This window comes from Pelodiscus sinensis, chromosome 4, assembly GCF_049634645.1.
Source record: "Pelodiscus sinensis isolate JC-2024 chromosome 4, ASM4963464v1, whole genome shotgun sequence".
Taxonomy (NCBI): Eukaryota; Metazoa; Chordata; order Testudines; family Trionychidae; genus Pelodiscus; species Pelodiscus sinensis.
In genome coordinates, this window is record NC_134714.1 from 106,359,586 (window position 1) to 106,381,539 (window position 21,954).

The window sequence follows — 21,954 nt, forward strand, 5'->3', positions numbered from 1 at the left end:
AGGTCCACGATCTCCGCACTTGACCAGGCGGGCGCCCGCCACTTGCAGCCCCGGGCAGGCTCCTGGGAGCTGCCAGCCTGGTCCTGGGAAGAGGCGGAGGGCTGGGTGGCAGCGGGTGGCTGGCTCATGTCGTGCCAGGTGCAGGGTCTGTTGGCTGGGTGCTGGCAGGCTTGCATCTGGCATAAGCAGTGTAGCCAGACCGTGCCCCTTTAAGGGCTCCGGGGCCGGGAGGGAGGCAGAATAGTTTTCCTGGTTTGGCCCAGAGTGGCCACCAGGGCAAGCTGGGAAGGGCTAGCCTCCCACTAGTTCGAACTAAATGGCTACACAGCCCTTAATTCAAACTACTTAATTCGAACTAGGCGCTAGTCCTCGTAGAATGAGGTTTACCTAATTCGAATTAAGCGCTCCGCTAGTTTGAATTAAGTTCGAACTAGCGGTTTGCCTGTGTAGCGCTTATTAAAGTTAATTCGAACTAACGGCTGTTAGTTGGAATTAACTTTGTAGTGTAGACATACCCTTACTCTTTCCCTGTTAAAAAAAAAGTTAAAAGTTACATTAAAGAAAGTTAGAGTTAGATTTAGAACAATGCCTGGTTCACCAGGGTTCAAGAAGTGAGGCCTGCTGCGAGGCCATGCCTGCCTCGGATGGCCACTCTTCCTGCATTCATTGCTTAGGGGAGGGCCATGTTCCACAAAAATGCCCTCACTGCTCTAAGCTTACAACTAGAGCTCAACACGACAGGGAGATGAGGCTCAGGATGAACTTGTTCGACAAGGCTCTTAAGCCTCAAGGACCTGCCTCCCCCCCACGGCCATCAAAAGAGCCACAAAAATGAAGGGCTTCCTCTCCAACTGCCACCCAGCAAGAAAGAGCAAGCCATCTCTGACCCACTCTCTGCCTGCTACTTCACATGGCAGAATGAATGTTGGCAGTAAACTGGGTACTTCAAGCGAATCTACAGTGCGCATGGCACTGTATAAATCACTGAAATCCACCTTTTCGGTGCTGACCACACGCCGTTCATCAGCACTGATGCCTACGGCACCATCAAGCTCCACTAGTGGAATGTTGGCACCATCGGCACCAACAAGCTCCACTCGAGTCATGCCCACACCTCCGGCACCGATTCCAAGGGTGGTGCCGACCGACTCCCTCCGAGCGTCACACAGCATTGACTCTGGTGCCGAACCACCCGGAAGACCAGCTCGCCCACGCGGGACCAATGTTATTGGCACCGCAAACGGCACCAGTGTGTATGACCCCGCCTCCCATGGTAGACGATCCGGCACCGACTTCGGCACCAAAATGGTCGCAGCCTAGGAATGCTACAATCCAGACATCACAAGAGCGGAGTCCATCTCCACGCTCACATTCTCTAACGTTTTCTCCGGAACCCTCCTCGCCACTGCCTCCTCAGTCACCTAGGCGATCACTGCCCAGGGGATTCTCCTCCTGTGAGTGCCTCCCATCTCCATTCTTAACCCCACCAAAGGAGCATCATTATCAAAGGGAGCATCATTATCAACATTGTTTTTCCACCTCCCCTTCTCCCTTACCATGAAGGTCTTACTCTCCCTCAGTGTCACTGCATTTGTCCAATTTCTCATACAGGCAGTCGTATAGCAGATCTCATTGCTATGAGCGCTCGCCATCTCGTTCCTCCTATTATTATCGGGACCCGTATGATAGCTGCACATACTATAGGACCTATTCACCATAACACCGTTCTTATTACCGCTCGTCCAGATCACTTCCGAGATCCAGGACACACTACTCTTCTGCGAGACACTCACCTGTGACCGACCCACCTCATTCAGGGCACGGCACAAGGTCTCCACTCCCTCCCCATCCTTATGTTGAGGAAGGGCAGCCCCTAGTGGAGGAGACGCATGAACCTGAGACATCGCCTACTGACCCATCGTCATCCTCACTAGATAAGGTGGTTATACCAGGGGACGCTTCTCCCCCTGACGATCTCAGGCAATTTCAGGAGCTTTTTAAAAGAGTAGCAATCTCCCAGGAGATTCAAATGACTGAGATCAAGGAGAAACAGCACCGTCTCTTAAAAAATCTTAAGATGTCTCAAGTTCCTAAATTGGCTATTCCCCTGGATGAGGCGATATTAGAAGTCACCAACAAGTTGTGGCAGACCCCAGCATCAGTATTACCTACAAATAAGAAGGCGGACAAGAAATAGTTTGTCCCCCTCCCCCCCCAAGGGGTCAGAATTCCTATTCACTCACCCACTCCCCAACTCCTTGGTGGTTGATGCAGCGTGACAAAGAGCACGGGCACCACAATATAGAAGCAAAACATCCGACAAAGACTAAAAGAGGCTGGATTTATTTGTAAGGAAGGTATACACATCATCGACACTTCTTCTCCAAATAGTCAACTACCTGGCACATTTATCCACCCATAATTTCAACAATTACTCAAAACTGACAACTCTCATGGAGTCTCTACCTGAATCGAAAAGACCCATTTTGAAGGCTGTTGTTCAGGAGGGTTACACTGCCACTAGGACCAGCTTGCAGATAGCTGCTGATGTAGCTGACACTGCAGCCAGAGCCACTGCCACTGCAGTTATCATGCGAAGGGCCTCATTCCTCCAGGCAGCAGCAGTTCCCAAGGACCTGCAAGCAAAGGTAGAGGACTTACCTTTCAAAAAAGATAACCTTTTTGCAGATAAGACAGACACACTGCTACATTCCAGCAAAGATACCAAGTCGACACTGCGAACACTTGGTATGTACACTCCACCATATAGGAGACAACGATATATGCCATTCCAGAGGCGCTATGATTATTACCATCCTAGACAGCCATGGCAACAACAGCACCGGCCCTTAGATAACTCCCGCCAATGGCAACGGCCTCCGAGATGCTGGAATCAGAATAACCGTCCGCAGAACCAACCCAATACTAGGCAGCAGGTTTGACTGCCTGGTCGAGAGCACTCAAACAGTCTTGCCGGTTACCATCCCATTGTTTCACCATCGCCTATGCCCATTTTACGAGCACTGGACACACATCACCAGCAACAAATGGGTGTTAGAGATAGTCAGAAGCGGTTACGCCATACCCTTCCTGTCCATCCCACCTACAACCCCCCCAAACTCGTCTTTTTTCAGGGACCCCTCTCACAAAGATTTGCTCATTACCAAAATCAATCATCTGTTGCAGATTGGTGTGGTAGAAAGAGTACCGCATGAATTCTGAGGGAAAGGGTTCTACTCCCACTATTTCCTGGTTCAGAAGAAAACAGGGTTGGAGACTGATTTTGGGCCTCAGGCAACTAAACAAATATCTTCAAAAAGAGCATTTCAAGATGGTAACCCTTACATCTATTACCCCAGCCTTGGATCAGCATGACTGATTTGTTGCTGTCGACCTGCAGGATGCATATTTTCACGTTAAGATCCACCCTGCACACAAGCAATTTCTCAGATTCATTGTTGGCAAAGATCACTACCAATACTGAGTCCTACCATTTGGACTTTCCGCTGCTCCCAGAGTGTTCACAAAGGTCCTCTCAGTGGTGGCCGCTCACCTCTGGTGCAACGGGGTGATCATATTCCCCTACCTAGACAACTGTCTCATAAAGGGCCGCTCGTCTTCGCAGGTAGACAGCATGCTTTCCATCACCAGACAAACTTTCCAATCTCTTGGCCTACTAGTGAATGAGGACAAGTCAACATTACTTCCCACCCAAGACCTAGAGTTCATTGGGGAGAGGCTTGACTCCACGACAGCAAGAGCAGCCCTACCTGTAGACAGGTTTCACTCAATACAGCTGCTAATAGATACCTGCCAAGTCAACTACAGAATTCAAGTACTCTTGGCTCTCAAACTCATGGGCCATATGGCTGCAACTACTTTTGTGGTCACACATGCCAGGCTGCACTTCGCACCCTCCAACATTGGCTAGCTACTGTGCACAATTATACCACCCCCGACGTACACAGGGTTGTGACGATACCTCCCAACGTCATCACTTCCCTACATTGGTGGACCATAGAAAAGCATTTGCTGTCAGGAGTGCCCTTCCATCAACCGTTACTACGCTACCAGATTACGACAGACGCCTCCATTCTGGGATGGGGTGCACATATGACCAGAGTCTCCCTACAGGGCTGCTGGACACCCCAAGAGACATTGCTCCATATAAATCTTCTGGTGCTCAGGGCTGTCGCCAATGCTTGCAAGCATTTCTGTGACCACATACGCAATTCCACTGTAAAGATCCTGGCAGACAATATAGCCACAATGTACTACATCAATCACCAGGGTGATCGACCTATTCGCGACCTACAACAACAAGAAGTGTCACCGCTACTGTTCCCAGGGCAGGTCTCGGTCGCCATTCCCTGGGAGACGCATTCCTCATCAGCTGGAACGACCCCTTAATGTACACCTTCCCCCCATATCACTCATTCCAAGAGTGCTGCAGAAGATCAAGACAGACCATGCCACAGTGATTCTGGTAGCTCCGGCATGGGCGAGGCAGCACTGGTTCCCTCTACTACTGCAACTGTCCCACTGCCCATCTTACCAGCTACCAGTATTCCCGAGATTTCTCACCCAGAACCACGGCTGCCTTCTCACCCGCAGCTTCACACCTTGCAGCGTGGTACCTAGCTGGCTGAGCGCTGCTGAAGCCTTGTGCTCTGAGAATGTTAAAAACGTCCTCATACACAGTAGGCAATGTAATATGAGAAATACATACCTGGTGAAATGGACCAGGTTTACCGCCTGGTGCTCAGACTGTCACATGAACCCACTTGTTACTCCTATCCATACCATTCTGGACTATATAATGGACCTGCACCACACAGGACTAGCATCACTGGAAGTACATCTCATGGCAATAGCGGCTTTCCAACAACCTATAGAGGGGTTTTCAATATTTGCACATCCCCTTACAAAGAGGTTCATCAAGGGTCTAACAAATTTGAACCCGCCCTTGTGCATACCCCCTCCACTGTGGGACTTGGTCTTGGTACTATGTACCCTTATGGCCCCACCATTTGAACCACTAGCTACAGTACCTCTTCAGCTCCTGACCCAGAAGCTGGTGTTTCTACTTGCAATCACTTCTGCGTGCAGAGTCAGTGACTATCAGTGTTGATGGCGGTACCCCCATACACCATTTTCCAGAAGCACTGTGTTGTCTTTAGGCATCACCCAGCCTTTATACCTAAGGTCTGTTCCAATTTCCACGTTAACGAGCCCATCATATTACCTACATACTGCCCTAAGCTACATGCTTCTGCTAAGGAGGTGGCACTCCATACTCTAAACGTACGTAGAGCGCCAGGCTTTTATATAGACCGCACTAAGCCCTTTAGAAAGACTGACAGGCTTCTCCTGTCCCTGGCAGAACGTTCCAAGGGCGAACCCATTTCTTCTCAAAGAGTAGCTAACTTAACTGTGTCATGCATAACTCATTGCTACTCGATTCAGGGAATACCAGCCTCCAGAGTGCACTCCACTAGAGCCATTTAAGCCTCCACTGCCTTTCTGAGAGGTGTTCCCTTTGCAGACATCTGTAGATCAGCCACGTGGGCGTCCTATTGCTCCTTTATAGAACATTATGCTGTACAGCATAGATAGCTGCCAGATAAATCCGTAACGGCCGCAGTTCTTTCATCTGCCAGTCGATAGAGTCTCCAAATCCCATCTACCTTAATGATATGGGTGGAGGGGATACTGCTGTGCAGACACCTACAGTGGAGCACCCATGGGGACATCACTCAAAGAAGAAAGTGAAGTTACTCACCTTGGTGAAGTAACTCATTCTTTGAGATGTGTGTCCCCATGGATGCTCCACTACCTGCCCACCTTCCCACTTCAGAGTCTGTGACTGTTTTATTTTCTAGATACTGAGGCAGGTACGAGGAACTGGCTCAGACCAGACTGAGCAGCGCAAAAGGGTGCGAACGCCACAAGATGCTCCCTGCGCATACGCAGTCTGGCCAAACTACTGCTGTGAAAAATCTCCATACTGCGGCGCTGGGGCAAGCCCAGCACCAACAGTGGAGCACTCACGGGGACACACATTTTGAAGAACGACAGTTACTGCACCACGGTGAATAAATTCGCTTTCCTTAGGGTAAAAGCATTCAATCATGCCAAAGGACTTGTACATATTTTGTCACTCATTTGAGCAAAATACTTAAATACTCTCAACAAAACAGAAACAAATCAATATACAAAACTCTTTTTACTTCAGAACCTAAAATGGGAATTAAGGGTGTCACATTTTCATTAGAGAGGAACATACACTGAGAATTTATTACCAAATGCTTATGGAAATGCATATTGCTGATATATCTTTGTACTTTTATTGGGCTATTAAAAGTATCTGAATATACCTTTCGGTTAAAGTCTTGTATCGTGTTCCCCAAGGTGTACGCGTCAGGCAGTTACCATTCTTATGGTCTAATGCCATTCATGTCAATTGCTCCATTCTCTTTGAAAAAGTGAACTCTGCTGACAGAATCAAGAACAAGGAGCAATGTCACAAATGGGAGCAACATCTAAGATAAATTCTTAAATCAAGACACAACAGGACGACAAGTTTGTTTATATTGGTTAAGTGCAGTATAATTTACTGTACTAAAGGTGTGACACATCAGAGTTCTGGCAAGAGACTGTACTTTATTTTCTGGATCTTGCTCTATGACATGGGCTAGAGTACAAAAGATTATATCCCTGTCACATAGCAGGGATTATTACCTGTTGGTAACTGTTACATTTACAACCACCTTTAAACGTTATGTGGAACGGCAGAAAATATAAAATTTGTCAACATTTTGTAAAGCTTTTTCTGGCAACCAATTTTAAACTTATGGACAACTATATTTTAAATTCTAAAACACTACATAAATCTACCTGGGAACAGCTTCCTCTAAACAAACATATGCACTATTGGGAGTTTCACTTTTAAATCTAAAGACAGTTCCTTGGCTAGCATACACTGTCATATCTCCACTGAAGTCAACAGAGCTATGCAGTCGACCCCATCTGCAGATCTGCCTCTAGAGATTATACCTCCATGTTACAAAAAATAAACATAACTCATTATTATGAATGTTCTCTTAGGCCTTGTATTTTACACATTCGCAAACCCAATGAAAATGAACTAAATGCAGTTAGATAATTATAAATTTTTCCAAGACAGCAAATGGGCAAATTAAGTTCATTTTTAAAAAGCTAATATTTGAAAAGTAGCATCTGACCCAGACACAGTGGTCAGGTACAACCCATAACTCACATTCTGTCTGGTAACTATTCCCATTCTCTAACCAAGTAAATAAGTTTCCTCTCCCCCAGTGACCAAGGAAATAATTCAGAGGTGTGTGTTTTTTAAATAGCTGGAGGGTCTTATCAAATATTTCAGTCTTGTCACTCATTTGGGGCAAAGTCTAACAGTAGAACTGGTGTATAATTATATCACAAAACTCTCCTGCATCAAGAATGTATTATCTGGCTGAGCCTATATAATCCACAGGCCAAATCCCAGAGCCAGCAAGATTGAGCACCATGGCTGCTGAAGCTGCCAGACGCTGAGGAAAGAATTTCTCCTGCTTCTTTCCAGTGGCTACATAGTAATCCAATCCACTTGTGTTCTTGAGGACGTGGCTGGGGAAACATAGAGCTTGCTCAGTGCCTCAGCACCCACTGGCCAAAAGACACCTGTCTCTAACACACAGGCATCATTAGTGGAATGTGTCTATGGATTGGTGCCCGAGAAAAGAAGATATGGATCCTTCCTTGCTAATTGACAAGCAGTCTCCAAAGAACTTTAAAGGGGGTTTCACATCTCTAATAGGTCTCCAAATCAGAGATGTCAGACAGCAAAGAACTCAGGGCCCTTAAGCCAAAGATGCTGGGGGGAGAAGACTTGGAGAGAACTACAGTCCAGGGTAAACCACTTCCTTTTTTAACCCTTTGTAATATATGGGTCCATATCCCCTACCCTTTCTTTCCCCACACCATTGCAAGCAAAGCAGCTGAGGGCTGCAGCAGCCACTGGATTCAGAAGATCCAGGAGCCACAGAGGATTGCTCAGCTTTCAAATGCACATACAGCTTTCACTGGCGCCCCTTCTTCACACTGTGACCAAATATCTCTAGTATCAGTGATACCAGGGGTAAAAAGGGATGATCAGTTCTTTGACAACAGTGCAACCTGAAGTTTGGCCCCATAGAGCAAAGAGAAGGGAGCCCAGTCCCAGCCTATGCATCTTCTGAGTCCCCTCTGCAAGTCTCTTATGTGTACAGTGCCATCTCCTTTGCACTAGAAGGGCTAGAGCACCATCAGGAACCACCTTCTACTTCTTGGGGAAGCAGGACTCTACAAGGGAAAGATGCATGCGAGGCTGCTGTAAGGGAAGCTTGAAAAACAATCTTGGGACCTCACAGGAGTAAATTTGATTGTGTGTTGGGAGGCAGGGAGATTGATTCTGAAGAACTGGGAAGGTGATACATTTTAAGGCAGAAGTTCATTGCGTAGGAACAAAATTGAATTTGCAGGATGGGTATTCAAATCTGAAAGTGAATTGAAATAATGTGTAGTGAATACTTGGATAGGGGATGATGGTTGTGAGAGTGTAATTGTGCAGTAAGTTATTTTGCACATGGAAGAGCCATTAATAAATTGTCTCTCTACTACGATGACACTACAGAGTTCACCTCACTATTAGGAAGGGACAAATGAGACATAAGGGATGTTCAATTTTAAAATGCCACTCCTACTACTGATTTCCTTCTTCCCATATCTTCTCCCTGCTCCAGCTGCAATTCCTATTTTCTCCTATTGAATTTCTTCTTGCCAGTCTCTACTCCAGCAATCCAATTACCTATTTAATCTATATGAAAGAATCTTTGAATTCCAACAACATCCAATATCTTCTACTAAAGACAGTTCACCAAAAACATTTTTTCTGGCTCTTAGAGTAGAAGCAGAAATTAAAAGACTATTCATCTCTTCACTATAAACTTAAAATCATCCCATTACACATGCAGACTTGATTTTCATGCAGGCTCCATATATAAAATGCATGTAAACACTAATTCTCCTTCTCTTTCTTAACTGGTGGAAGCAACCTAGCTCTTTCCATTGCTAGTTTATTTTGTATATGGAATTGTTTTTTTAGTAAGTGGAAGAAAGAGTTACCCATCTTGTGCAGTAACGTTGGTTCTTCGAGATGTGTCCCCGTGGGTGCTCCACTCGGGGTGCTGTTGTGTTCTCGTGCCGGCGACCGGAGACTTTTCCAGCAGTTTCCACTGCACTGCGTACATGCCGTAGAGCCCCCTTGTGCCATTAGAGTCCATTAGGCACGCATGTGGCACAGCTCCTCTGTTCCTTCTCTACCCGTTAGAGCAGGGGTTCCCAAACTTTTTGATATGGGGACCAGTAAATTCATTCACGAGCTTTTGGAGGGCTGGGAACATTCATTTGCATATTTGCATAGTCATTAAGCAAATGATGAATATTCATATAAGTTGATTCTAGTTCTCCCAAAGCCCCCAGTGCCAGCTTTAGCAAAGCTTTTGACATGGTCACCCACAGTATTCTTACCAGCAAGTTAAGGGACTATGGATTGGATAAATGGACTGTAAGATGGATAGAAAGCTGGCTAGACCAGGGTTTCCCAAACTTTTTACTTTAGTTGGAACCCATTTTTTTTTCAGGATTGTTGTTTGCAGCCCAAAAATATGAACGCATATAAAAAAAATTAAAAATGAATAAAGTTTCAGTGTTTCACCCGGCTGCATCCTCTGCCCAGTCTGGGCCAGGGCTTGGGGGGACCCAGCGCCACATAGGCACTTCAGGAGGCGGGAGCAGGAGCAGATTGGGGTATCTGGCTAGGAGGGAGGGTGCAAGGAGTGGGAGGGTTGCCAGGTTTTGTACTGGACCATCCAGTATTTGAGGGTTCTGTTTGGTAAACAAATTGAGAAAATACCGGACATATAAAATGTCTGGTATTTTCTAATTAGGTAAGTTTTATTATTATTTGGTGTATCAGTCTATAGCTGAAACTGCCTGGCTGGTAGACGTGCTCAGGCTGCGTGAGTGTACACCAGTCAGGCAGTTCGCAATTACTCGAGGGAGGGTATGAGGGGAGGAATGGAATCCCCGGGGCCAGACTCACTTGTGTGCCTCGGTCTGCATGTACCCGGGTCAGCCCCGCTTCCCGCCGGCCAATTCACTACCCCCTCTCCCTGTTTCTCCTCCCAATCTCCCCCGTACAGCCCTGCTTCTGGTGGCCAGTTCCCCTCTGCTTCTCTCCGATCTTCCCCGGCCAGCCCCACTCCTCCCAGCTGGCCGATTCTCCCCCTGCTTCTCCTCCCAATCTTCCCTGGCCAGCCCCGCTTCTGGCAGCTGGTTCCGGCATCCTCCTCCTCCTCCCTATCTCCCCCAGCCAGCCCCCCCGTCTCCTGGCCAGCCCTGCTTCTGTCAGCCGGTCCCCCCCATCCATCTCCTCCTCCGAGCCCCGCTCCCCCTAACTCCCTCCCAGTCGGCCGATTCTCCCCCACTTCTCCTTCTGATCTTCCCTGGCCAGCCCCACTACCCCCGTCCAGCTCTGCTTCCAGAGGCTGGTTCTCCCATCCTCCTCTCAATCTCCCCTGGCCAACCCTGCTTCCGCCGCCCGGCCTCCCCCCATCTCCGCCGGACAGCCTCACTGCCCCCAACCCTGCTTCCCAGTGGCTGGTTTCCCCCACACACACATCTCCTCCCAGCCCATCCCGCCCCGCTCCCGTCAGCCACACTGAGGCCCGGTGAAACGCATGGGGCTCCAAAGCAGGCGAAAGAGGGAGGGTAGTGGAGCACCCACAGGGACACATCTCAAAGAACCAACGTTACTACACAAGGTAACTCTTTCTTCTCCTTCGAGTGGTCCCCATGGGTGCTCCACTCTGGGTGACCACACAGAAGTTGTCGGCCCACAAACCCACGGTTTGGAGCCGTATGGTAGTCATTGTGGATAATTCTGCCTGCCCCACCGCCACAGAAGATGCAATTGAAGAGGTGAGAGCGTAACGTTGTGCGAATGTGTGGTCAGATCACCAAGTGGCGGCATTACAGATGTCTTGAAGAGGGACGTTGCTGAGGAAGGCAGTTGTAGAAGACATGGCCCTGGTGGAATGTGCTGTAATGGTTTCAGGTAAGTCTGTTACATAATGTACAACATGTTCAAATACAGGAGGAGATCCATTTCAAGATCCTCTGAGATGAGACTGCTTGTCCCCTGAATTGTTCTGCATAGGACAAAAACAGCCTAGGGGAGACTCTCCAGGCTCTGGTGCAGTCCACGTAAAACACAAGTGCTCTGCGGATGTCAAGTATGCGCCATGCGGCCTGCACTGGATTAGCATGCGACTTAGGAAAAAAGGCAGGTAAGTGTATGGGTTCATTGATGTGGAAGGGAGAAGGGACTTTGGGGAGGAACTTCGGGTGGGGTCAGAGTATCACTCTGTCTTTGAACACTGTGTAGGGGGGTTCAGCCATCAATGTGGCGAGTTTGCTCACCCTCCTAGTGGAAGTTATTGCCACCAGGAAGAACATTTTCATCGAAAGATGAGACCAAGAGCAGGTGGCTAGTGGTTCAAAGGGTGGCTTTGTCAAGCTCTTGAGAATGTGGTTCAGATCCCAGACAGGAACAGGAGGGTGGATGGGTGGGAAAGTGTTCTGTAGACCCTTAAGGAACCTTTTTGTTATCAGGTTTGCGAGGAAGGAAACCCCTTCATCGGCGTAGTGGAAAGCTGCTATGGCAGCAGCATGAACTTTCATGGTGCTAAGAGCAAGGCCTGACTGTTTCAGGGATAATAGGTAGTCCAACAGGATGGGGAGGGGAGCAGATTCCGAACATGTCGTGTGTGAGTGTTTAAACCAGTGAGAAAATCTATTCCATTTATAGAGGTATGTTCTCCTGGTGGATTGTCTTCTGTCATCTCTTTCAGTGGTTCTGAACAGGTATTTTCGGCATCCTGGAGCCAGGTGTGAAGATGAAGCTTGTGGAGTTCTGGATGGAGATTCCTCCCATAGTTCTGTGATAGGTCGTGATGGAGCAGGAAGGCATACGGGTCTACTATCACCATCTTGTGAAGGTAAGGATACCAAATCTATCTGGGCCACGCTTGTGCCACTAGTATCACCAGAGCTTGGTCTGTCCTGATCTTGTTGAGGACCTTGTGTAGGAGGAAAAAGGGAGGGCAGGATTAGAGGAGAGGAGCATCCCACCCGATAGAAAAGGCATCGCCGAGGGAGTGCTTCCCTAAGGCTACTCTGAAGCAATAGGTGACACTTCCATGAGAAATGGGCATAGCATCACGACACGTCTCACACCTCTTAAAGCCGGAAGAACCCAGCATGAGGTGTGGGGGAGAAAAGCGGCAAGCCACAATAAAAAACTTTTTTTTTAACTTTTGACTAGGGTGGATAGTGGGGTTCAAATAACTTGGATAATAAGGTAACTGGGGGGATTAACAGGGTATTTCTCTAAGTTATTTTTATTTTACAAAGTTCTTGAGAGGAAAAGAGGCTCCCGTCTGTTGCCGAGGATGGTAGAGAAGGAACTGAGGAGCTGTGCCGCGTGTGTGCCTAACAGATTCCAACGGCACAAGAGGGTGCTATGGCATGTGCGCGGCACAGTGGAAACTGCTGGAAAAGTTTTTGGTCGCTGGCGCAAGAACGCACCAGCACCCAGAGTGGAGCACCCACAGGGACCACTCGAAGGAGAAACAAACAATACTAAATCACATCTAAGAATTTCCAAGTTTCATAAAAGCTACGAAGATACTTCCTAGTATGTATAAGAGAGATCCCTTAAAGGATAATACTTAAAACAGCCTTCCAAATAGCGATCAATGAAGAGGCTATGAAACAGACCAAATAGTAGAAATCGGAAAGCAGTAATCAAAGTTGGGTTATAGTATACAGAAAATAGAGCTGAAGCTATTCCTTTCCTATCCCTCTTCCTTCAAAAATATGTTAATAATGAAGATGAAATACCAAAAATCTCTGGGAGTTTATGCCAAATGCCATACTTGAAAATACGTATAAAGTAATCCTTTTTAAATACTTGTGAGAAACTAGCATAGGATGGAGGGAGATATTTACTTCTGTGTGATAATAGAGGTAACATAGCACACTGAAAGAAGACTGATGATGACATTTTCAAAAGCAGCTGAGTGATTTAGTGGCTTAAAGCCCATTAAAAGTCAATAGACACTTTTGAGACTTTTGTCCTAATCTCAAAAATATGCTAAATCAATGAGAATATTCTTGTATTCCCAAAGTTACTCTATATTACATTATTTGGTTTTTATTTGTTCTTTGTATGAGCAACCTGAAAATATACAATCAGTTTAGAATCTGAAACCCAGAACAACACTAATTAATCTCTAATTTAACTATTTGCACTTAGGTTCTTTGAGATCAAATACCAGAGTGAACAATGAGGTATATATTTATGTAACCTTTTTGTCGCAATACTTACTAGGGACTGACTATTCCTTTATAGCTTTAGCCTGCAAGTGCAGAGTGCCTTCTTTGAAATGAGAGTTGAGAGCACTCAGAACCTCATATGACTGGGGTCTTTGAAGGAAATATTCATCTACAACAAAACATAAATTCTTATTTTAAGACAGAAGTCCTTTCTTAGCAAGTCTACTAACCAGGCACTAAATTAAGGACAATTTTTGGTATATAAATGTTTGAAGGTTCCTTCTACTATCTCTCCCCAGATGCAACTACAATGAATCCTTGTTACTTTACAGAATGATATATGATGAATAGTGGTGCACTGAAAATATCACAAATTAAACCTATTTCTAGTGACCTGATGTTCTGAGCACTCAAATCTCATGTAAGTCAATAGGGTGTGAAAAATCAGACTGTTAATGCTTGTCTCTATATTATAACTAACAGAATTATGATCAGAGTTTACATTTTTGGTAGAATGTGTAAGCTAACCTGCCATCATAATCACTTTTGTAGTGTCTCCAAATTTTTTTAATTAAAAATGTATACTAAATGTTTAATAAACTATGGAAGCTGTTGGACAATATCAGAATAAAGTTCATGATCATAGAATCATAGGGTTGGATAAACACACTTTGGAACAATTTATACAAAGAAGTAAATAAATAATTTTCACTTCAGTCTCATTAAGAAGTAAGTAATACTTCACACCACAGTATCATCCTATCTAGATAATATAAACTTATCCTTTATTGCATCATAATTTTAAGATAAAATTTAAAGATTAAGTAAAATATGTAAAGAAACAGAATAATTAGATTTACTTCCTTTAATATTGAACAACCAAAGTTTCTCTTTTGTACATAATCCATTTTAAGATAATATAATTAGCACTTCCAGCGTTAATAGTCTTTATTTACAATGAATGAGATAGGTACGGAATCTACATGAGAAGACTCTTTAAATCTGTATGAAATGAAAACCAAATGCAAAGTTTTACTGTAGGCTCAGCTCCATGAATGACTCTTCTATTTATGGGAAGCAATTAAAAAGGCTTTACTTTCTTTATTACCTGTAAAGGTTCCTGAAATGATTTTGAAATAATGTTTTACATGTTTGAAATCTTCAAAGATGCCTTCATTATTTTGTACATTATATTAAAAATTCATTCTGATACTTCTACATCAGCTTTTGCTTTTTTGTAGTATGGGTGAAATCTAAGAAAAAAGAAAATGAGGAAATTTACTGTGTAATCCTATTTTCATATTCCTGGATATACAATGAATTGAGAAGATGGTGCTGGTCTATTCCACGGATCATGTATGCAAAAGTTATGCGGTTGTAAAACATTCTTCACTCTTCCATAAAATGTGTACAGAGTAAGAATAAGCAGAAAAAGTCAAAGTTTTTATGGATTGCAGCTGGCATGGACCTTTGTTGATTGAAAATAAAATATAATTCATTCTATTGTTCTTGTAGCACTGTTCGAAGTTAATCATCAATCCCTGGAGTTTCACCCTGTTGTATTCTGGAGGCTATTCTGATGGCTTCTTCCAAAGACTGCTGCTCTCCAAGCTGAAACAATTATGAATGAAAAAGATAAATTGATCAAAAATGTTGCATTAGATCACGGTTTCCTTATGGGAGAAAGGAGGAAAAGCAAAAAACTACACCAATCAATACTCATTGCTGCAGTAATTGTGATAGCTATTATTGTCACATTTTCTGAATAATATATACTAGGAGTTATCTAATCAGTTATCAAAATGAAAATACCTCCAAAGAATTAAGCTCAGTTTACTGAACGGCCTTCAGAGTGTTGGTGCAGCACAAACAAATTTCATCATATGCATTAGAGATAGTCTTTCAACTTGGCAAATATTAAAAGAAACTGTTAAGATAAGGTTTTCAGCAATAGAGACAGGTGCTAAATAATGACCTATTAATACTCACAAACCAAAATGTCTGATACCACTTTTAAGTTTTCTGCATGTAAGCATCACTTTGGGAACAATGGCATTATTTTTAAAATGAAAATGGCAACATTGAAGTTGATAGAATCATAGAGTTAGAAAATAATGATGACAGTGTTCAACACTGCATCAGTTTATAAGAAAGAAGACTCTTGTGGCATCACCTTCAATACTTGTATCACTGTTAGAAGCCATTCCATCAAACTCCGATTTTTGTTGCTGGCAATGGGTTTCAAAGTATTCCATTTCACACACATGCAATGTGTATATCCAGTGAACTCAGTGCTGAAAAAAGTATCTTTAAATTGTACCTGCCCATTAACTGTTGCTAAGTTGCAGAAAGGGTGAAGAAACAAAAGAGAATACATGACAGATGACTAGATCTGGGAGGATAGTTCCCAAGTCCAGGTAAATAAGGTTGTATAGTGAAATTCAGGTACTACCTCAGTCATAGAATCCTAGGGCTAGAAGAGACTTCAGGAGGAGTCCCTCTACCCAAAACAGGACCAACCCCAACTAAATCATCCCAGCTAGGGCTTTGTCAAGCCAAGACTTAAAAATCTCTAGGGATGGAGATTCCACCCCCTCCCTAGGTAACCCATTCCAGCGCTTCACCACGTTCCTAGGGAAATAGATTTTCCTAATATCCAACCTAGACCTCTCCCATTACAACTTGAGATCACTGCTCCTCGTTCTGTCTTCTGTCACCACTGAGAACAGCCTCTCTCTATCCTCTTCGGAACTTCCCTTCAGGAAGCTGAAGGCTGCTATCAAATCCCCCCTCACTCTTCTCTTCTGCAGACTAAATAAGCCCAAATCCCACAGCCTTTCCTCATAGGTCATGTGCTCCAGCCCCCTAATTATTTCAGTCAATGAGAACTTTGGCATTAATTCTAACAGGACCAGGATTTCACCCTGGAATATTTACAAATCAGGAGAACCCATTTATAAGTATAAAGGGATCGTGGAGAAATCGTTTTAAAGAAGTAAATATAAAATTGTCTACCTCTGCTATTTTGATATATATTTGAAGTTTTTATTAATGTACATTTTCCTCTTTATCTAAAAACTATTAGAAATTATTATGCATTACTGATAAAGGCTATGAAATATAGTGAAAATAAGATATTCAGAAAGAACATGATACAACAGAAGAAATAAATGAATCTGCCCATAAAAAGGCCAGTAAATAAGTACTGTTAGGGTACGCCTAGACTGCAGGTTTTTGTCGTCAGAAGTTTTGTTGACAGATACTATCGACAAAGCTTCTGTTGACAAAGAGCGTCTAGACTACATCCAGTTCTATAGACAAAGCAAACCACTTTGTCGACATGACAGTGTAGACGCAAAGGACAGTGCAGATGCAATAATGCCTTCTGTCGACAGAACTCTGTCGACAAAAGGCGTTATTCCTCGTAGAATGAGCTTTACAGCTGTCGACAAAACTGCTGAGTTCTGTTGATGTTGTGTCGACAGAACTCAGCGGCAGTGTAGACGCAGGTATAGTTTTGTCAACAAAAGTCCACTTTTGTCGACAAAACCCTGTAGTCTAGACACACCCGTAGAAGCCTGCAAAGCTGAAATGTCTGCCTTATAATATGATAAATTTTATTCTTCTCTATTAGCACATGATCAGTTTGTTACGTGGTATGAGCTGACAAATGTATGTGCTCCTGAATCTAATTAACTTCTGAATACTGCAGATTCAAAATATTTATGCCATCCAATAAACATGATATTCAGAATGATTTTCACTGTATCCCAAATACTGGCAGTTTGGAATATCTGTGGACTATGTTGCTAAGCGACAGCGGAAGGCTGTTTATTCACTTTAATGTTCTTGATAAGCAGTTAAGGAAATCAGTATCCTTGGGCACTGTTTCAAGTTTCTGTGTAGAAAGAAAGAATACATTTTCAAGTGTAAAAGTGTTCAGATAATCTTGCCTTCTGCACACCTTCCCAGTACTAGAAATAGGAAAATGAACAAAAAATTTAGGAGATGAGAAGGTGGCTCACCTTGTGCAATATCTGAGGTTTTTCAAGATGGCTGTCCCTGTGGACGCACCACCTTAGGTGTTTGAGTGCCCTCCACCTCATGTCAGAGAATTATGATAGCAGTGCCCTTGGGAGGCTGCGCAAGTGGAACAGCCAGTTTGTGCTGTTTGGAGCACCTACAAACCATGCGCAGCCAACTGAACCTTCAGTTCCTTCTCTACCACAGAAAAAAACAAAATGCTCTGAAGCCGAGGGGAGGAAGGGCGGGTGGTGGAGCACCCACAGGGACAACCATGTTGAAATACCTCAGTTACTGCACAAGATGAGTAACCTTCTCTTCTTCAAGGAGTGTCCCTGTGGGTGCTCCAACTCAGGTGACTATGAAACAGTACTTGTGGTTGGAAGAGGGTGCTTCAGATTTTCCACCTGTGCAGACAGTATAGTATACAGTATAGCCCAAAATGTGCATCAAAGGTTGAGTATGTCTCTAAGGCATGGTGCTTGGTAAAGATATGCACAGAAGCCCAGGTGGCTGTTCTACAAATGTCAGTTGTAAGAACATGCTTCAGGAAGGTTGTAGAGGTAGCCATTGCTCTTGTGGAATGAGCCCGCACTGCAGTTGGAGGGTCTTGTATGATAAGAGAGCTGAATGCATTTGGAGATCCATTTGGATAATCTTTGCTTAAAGACTGTCAGGCATTGAGACCTATCACAGAAGACACAAAAAGCCTTGAAGATTTATGGAATGTCTTAGTTCTTTCAATATAAAATGCAATTGCTCTGCAGACAGCCAAGGTGTGTAGGGCTGTTTCCCTATTGTCTGCATGAGGCTTTGAGAAGAAAACAGGTAGGTATATTGGCTCATTACAGTGGAAGGAGTTAACCACTTTAAGGAGAAACTTGGGATGTGAACAAAGAACAACCTTGTCCTTATAAAACAAACAACTGTAAAATGAAGAAGCTTCAGGGCGTAGCCAAGTTTGTCTGTACAGGATAAACTGAAAAAACAACAAATGGTCTGGTAGCACTTTATAGACTAACACAACATGTAGATGGTATCATGAGCTTTTGTGGGCACAGACCACTTCTTCAAAACTCTGGTCATCTGAAGAAGTGGGCTTTGCCCACGAAAGCTCATGATACCATCTACATGTTTTGTTAGTGTATAAAGTGCTACCAGACTATTTATTGTTTTTTAAAGTTTATCCTGTAAAAGGAGGGTCTGCAATGAGGGCTCGCCACCAAAAATGCTACTTTCATGGATAAGTGTAATAATAAGCAGGTAGCCAAGAGTTCAAATGGCTTGCTTATAAGTTTCCTTAGAACCAAGTTGAGGTCCCATGTTGGAGCTGGATTTTTTTTTTTACAGGTGGGTGAGTATTTTGAATTCTTTTAATAAATATTTGATGTTGGGATGAGTGAAGACCGAATGGTCTTCACTGGGCAGATGAAATGTCATTATTGCATCCATATGTACTTTTAGGGAACTAAGTTTCAGAGGAATAAAAGATATGCAAGTACACAGGGAAGTGGAGCTGACGAGAGTGAGATGTGGTGATTGTCACATCATATGGCACATTTGTGCCATTGGTGCAAATATGTTTTTCTCATAGATGGCCTGAGGCAATTAAGGAGGATCTCCTGAACAGGTGTAGAGCAGGATATGTTGAGTGACATCAGCCAGCAAGAAACCACCATGAAATTCCAAAATCTGTGTGTTAGGGTGAGATAGGTGACCCTCATCCTCTGTGAGAAGGCGAGGGACACATGAAAAGTGCCACAGGGATGCTATTGTCATTTGAAGAATGGAACCAGATCTGTCTGGGCCAACTGGGTGCTACTAGAATGACTGTAGCTCTGACTTGTTTTATCATGAGCAGTAAATGATGGAGAAGTGGCAGCAGTGGAAAAGCAGATGAGAGAAGTGTGTCCCACTTGATTGTGAAGACAAACCGTAGAGACTGGGGACCTGGGCCTGCTTGGGAGCAGTAACGTGGGCATTTGGCTGCAAATAGGTCTTTTTTAGAGAACACCCACCTTTTGAATACTGGGGTAGCATTTTGAGGTTGAGGTCCCAATCATGATTTTGGGCACAATGCCTGCTGAGATTGTCCACTGTGACATTGTCTTTGCCTGGTAAATATGTGGCTCTCAAGTGTATGTTGTTGGGAATGCACTACTTCCATAGTTGAACTGCTTCTGAGCATTAAGTAAGAGTGGACCCCGCTCTGACAGTTTATGGAATACATTGTCATGAGATTGTCTGTACCATTTGCATCATGAATGATTTACATCATTCTGTTCTGAATCAAGGGTAGGAAGTGCTGACATGCTTGTTCTGTCTAGTGGTAGGATGATCCTTTCAAGACACAATTGCCCAGATTAGGAATTATCATATTCCCCTATCTGTGAAGGTGTGCTGCTACCACTGCAAGGACCTTAGAAAAGACCCAAGGAGGCTGTGAAAGGTCTGAAAGGAAGGGCCCTTTCCTGGAAGTAGCAGTTGCGTACGTCAAACCAGAGATATCGTCTGTGTGCAGGGTGTACTGTGAAATGAAAACATGCAAATGAACCAGTTGAGGTTGCATAAATCAAGGAAGAGTCTCCAACCTCCCTCCAGGTAGGGGGCATAGGTAGGGAAGAGTAGAAGAAAATGCGAGATTACTTGTTCACACATCTCTAGCACCAATCTGTCTATTGTGATGGCATGCAGCTGGGAAAGAAGGATACTAGGCAATCCCCAAATGAGGCAGAAGTAATGGGACACTGGAGAGTTTGAGGCTCTCTGGCCCTCAAATAACATCTCAAAATGTTTGTCTGGATGTTGAGAGTTGAGAGGTCGATGACTGGTCTGTGGACTGTGTCTGGTCTGACATTGTCTGCATCTGTTTTCATAGTGCCTTTGAGGCTGTGTGAATGGGGTGGCTCTGTATCTTTGATTAAAGATTTTTCCTTGTTTTCTTTTGGTTACAGACACATGTACGCCAAGAGTCTTGAGAGTGGACCAAGAGTCATTCAAGGTGTGTAAAGAAGTGTTGGTGGATTTAGCAAAGAGCTTGCAGCCCTCAAATGGCAAGTCCTGTACTGCAGACTGCACATCCCTGGGGAAATCAGAGAGGTGTAGCCAGGACACTCTCCTCATGACCACTGCAGTGGAAATCGAAAGTGCTGTTGTCTCTGCCCAGTCTAATGTGGCTTAGAGTGCGAGTGGGAAATAAGTGAACCCTCGATATTTGCTTTATACTGTTCTTGTTTATTGGTAGATGTTCAATAAATGAGGACATTTGTCCAAAACCATTGTGTGTGTGTACTTGGCTAATAAAGCGGCATAATTTGCTATTCTAAATTGGGGAGTGGCTGATGAATATGCTTTCCTCCAAAATAGACCAAGGCACTTTCAGTCCTCATCATAGGGTATGGTATGTGCAGCATTCTGCTTGCCCCTTTGGTTCACTGCGTCCACAACTAAAGAGTTTGAAGTGGGATGAAAAAATAAACAGTCTGCTCCCTGTGGTGCAGCATAATACTTTTTAATCACACCTTTTGCAGGAGGAAGGAGCCAGTCTGCCATATAGTCTTAGTGGGATCATAAGAACATAAGAAACGGTTATATTGGGTTAGACCAAAGGTCCAGCTAACCTTCTGACAGTGGCCAGTGCCAGATGTCCCAGAGGGAGTGAACAGAATGGGAATCTTGAAGCAATTCCTCTCCCGTCACCATTCTCAGCCTCTCACAGACATTCTAGGCTAACAGATTTATTGGAGCATAAGCTTTCATGGGCAAAGGCCCATGCATCTGATGAAGTGGGTCTTTGCCCACGAAAGATTATGCTCCAATAAATCTGTTAGTCTAAGGTGCCACAGGACTTCTCGTTGTTTAGACATTCTAGGGTAGGGGTGGCAAACCTGTGGCTCCAGAGTCACATGCAGCTCTTCAGAAGTTAATATGCAGCTCTTTACATAGGTACCAAATCCAGGGCTGGAGCTACAGGTGCCAACTTTCCACTGCGCCACTTCCTACCCTCTCCACTGAGCTTGTCACATCCATGCTTCCCCACCCCAGTGTCTCCCACTGAGAAAGCTGATCACAGAGGCCAGGAGGAAAAGGAGAAGGAGGCACTGACCGGTAGGCGGGATGTACTAAGAGTGGTGGCGGGGAGATGATCAGGGCTAGTGACATTTAACTGTTGCTCTTTGGCAATATGCATTGGTAAATTCTGGCTGCTTCTCAGGTTTAGGGTGGCCACCCTTGTGTTACGGGAACAAATAAATAACTTTTACTTAATCACTTTTTTCCATACCAGTCATGATTTTATAGACCTCTATCATATCTCCCTAGTCTCCTCTTTTCTAAGCTGAAAAGTCCCAGGTTTTTTAATCTCTCTTCATATGGGATACGTTTTAAACCCCTCGTCATTTTTGTTGCCCTTTTCTGAACCAAGTTATCTTTTTTGAGATGAGGTAACCACATCTGAATGCAGCATTCAAGATG

General features: G+C 44.3%; 1 protein-coding gene and 1 long non-coding RNA gene across 5 annotated transcripts in view; both read right to left on the bottom strand.

The window, feature by feature from the left end:
• Positions 1 to 2,042: 2,042 nt before the first annotated feature.
• Positions 2,043 to 14,086, bottom strand: LOC142829211 (uncharacterized). Its single transcript, XR_012903626.1, has 3 exons — positions 13,511 to 14,086; positions 6,378 to 6,495; positions 2,043 to 2,636 (listed from the first exon to the last, which is right to left on the bottom strand). It is a non-coding gene; the product is annotated as an uncharacterized LOC142829211 (long non-coding RNA).
• A 222-nt stretch (positions 14,087 to 14,308) lies between these two features.
• The window catches only part of ZNF143 (zinc finger protein 143), a 137,521-nt gene continuing 129,875 nt past the window's right edge, over positions 14,309 to 21,954 (bottom strand). For all 4 annotated transcript variants that reach the window (XM_075927952.1, XM_006129090.4, XM_075927953.1 and 1 more), the window contains one exon: positions 14,309 to 15,069. In XM_075927952.1, the coding sequence (XP_075784067.1) occupies positions 14,986 to 15,069 (84 nt within the window). In that variant the 3' untranslated portion in view covers positions 14,309 to 14,985. The remainder of the gene's footprint in view (positions 15,070 to 21,954) is intronic.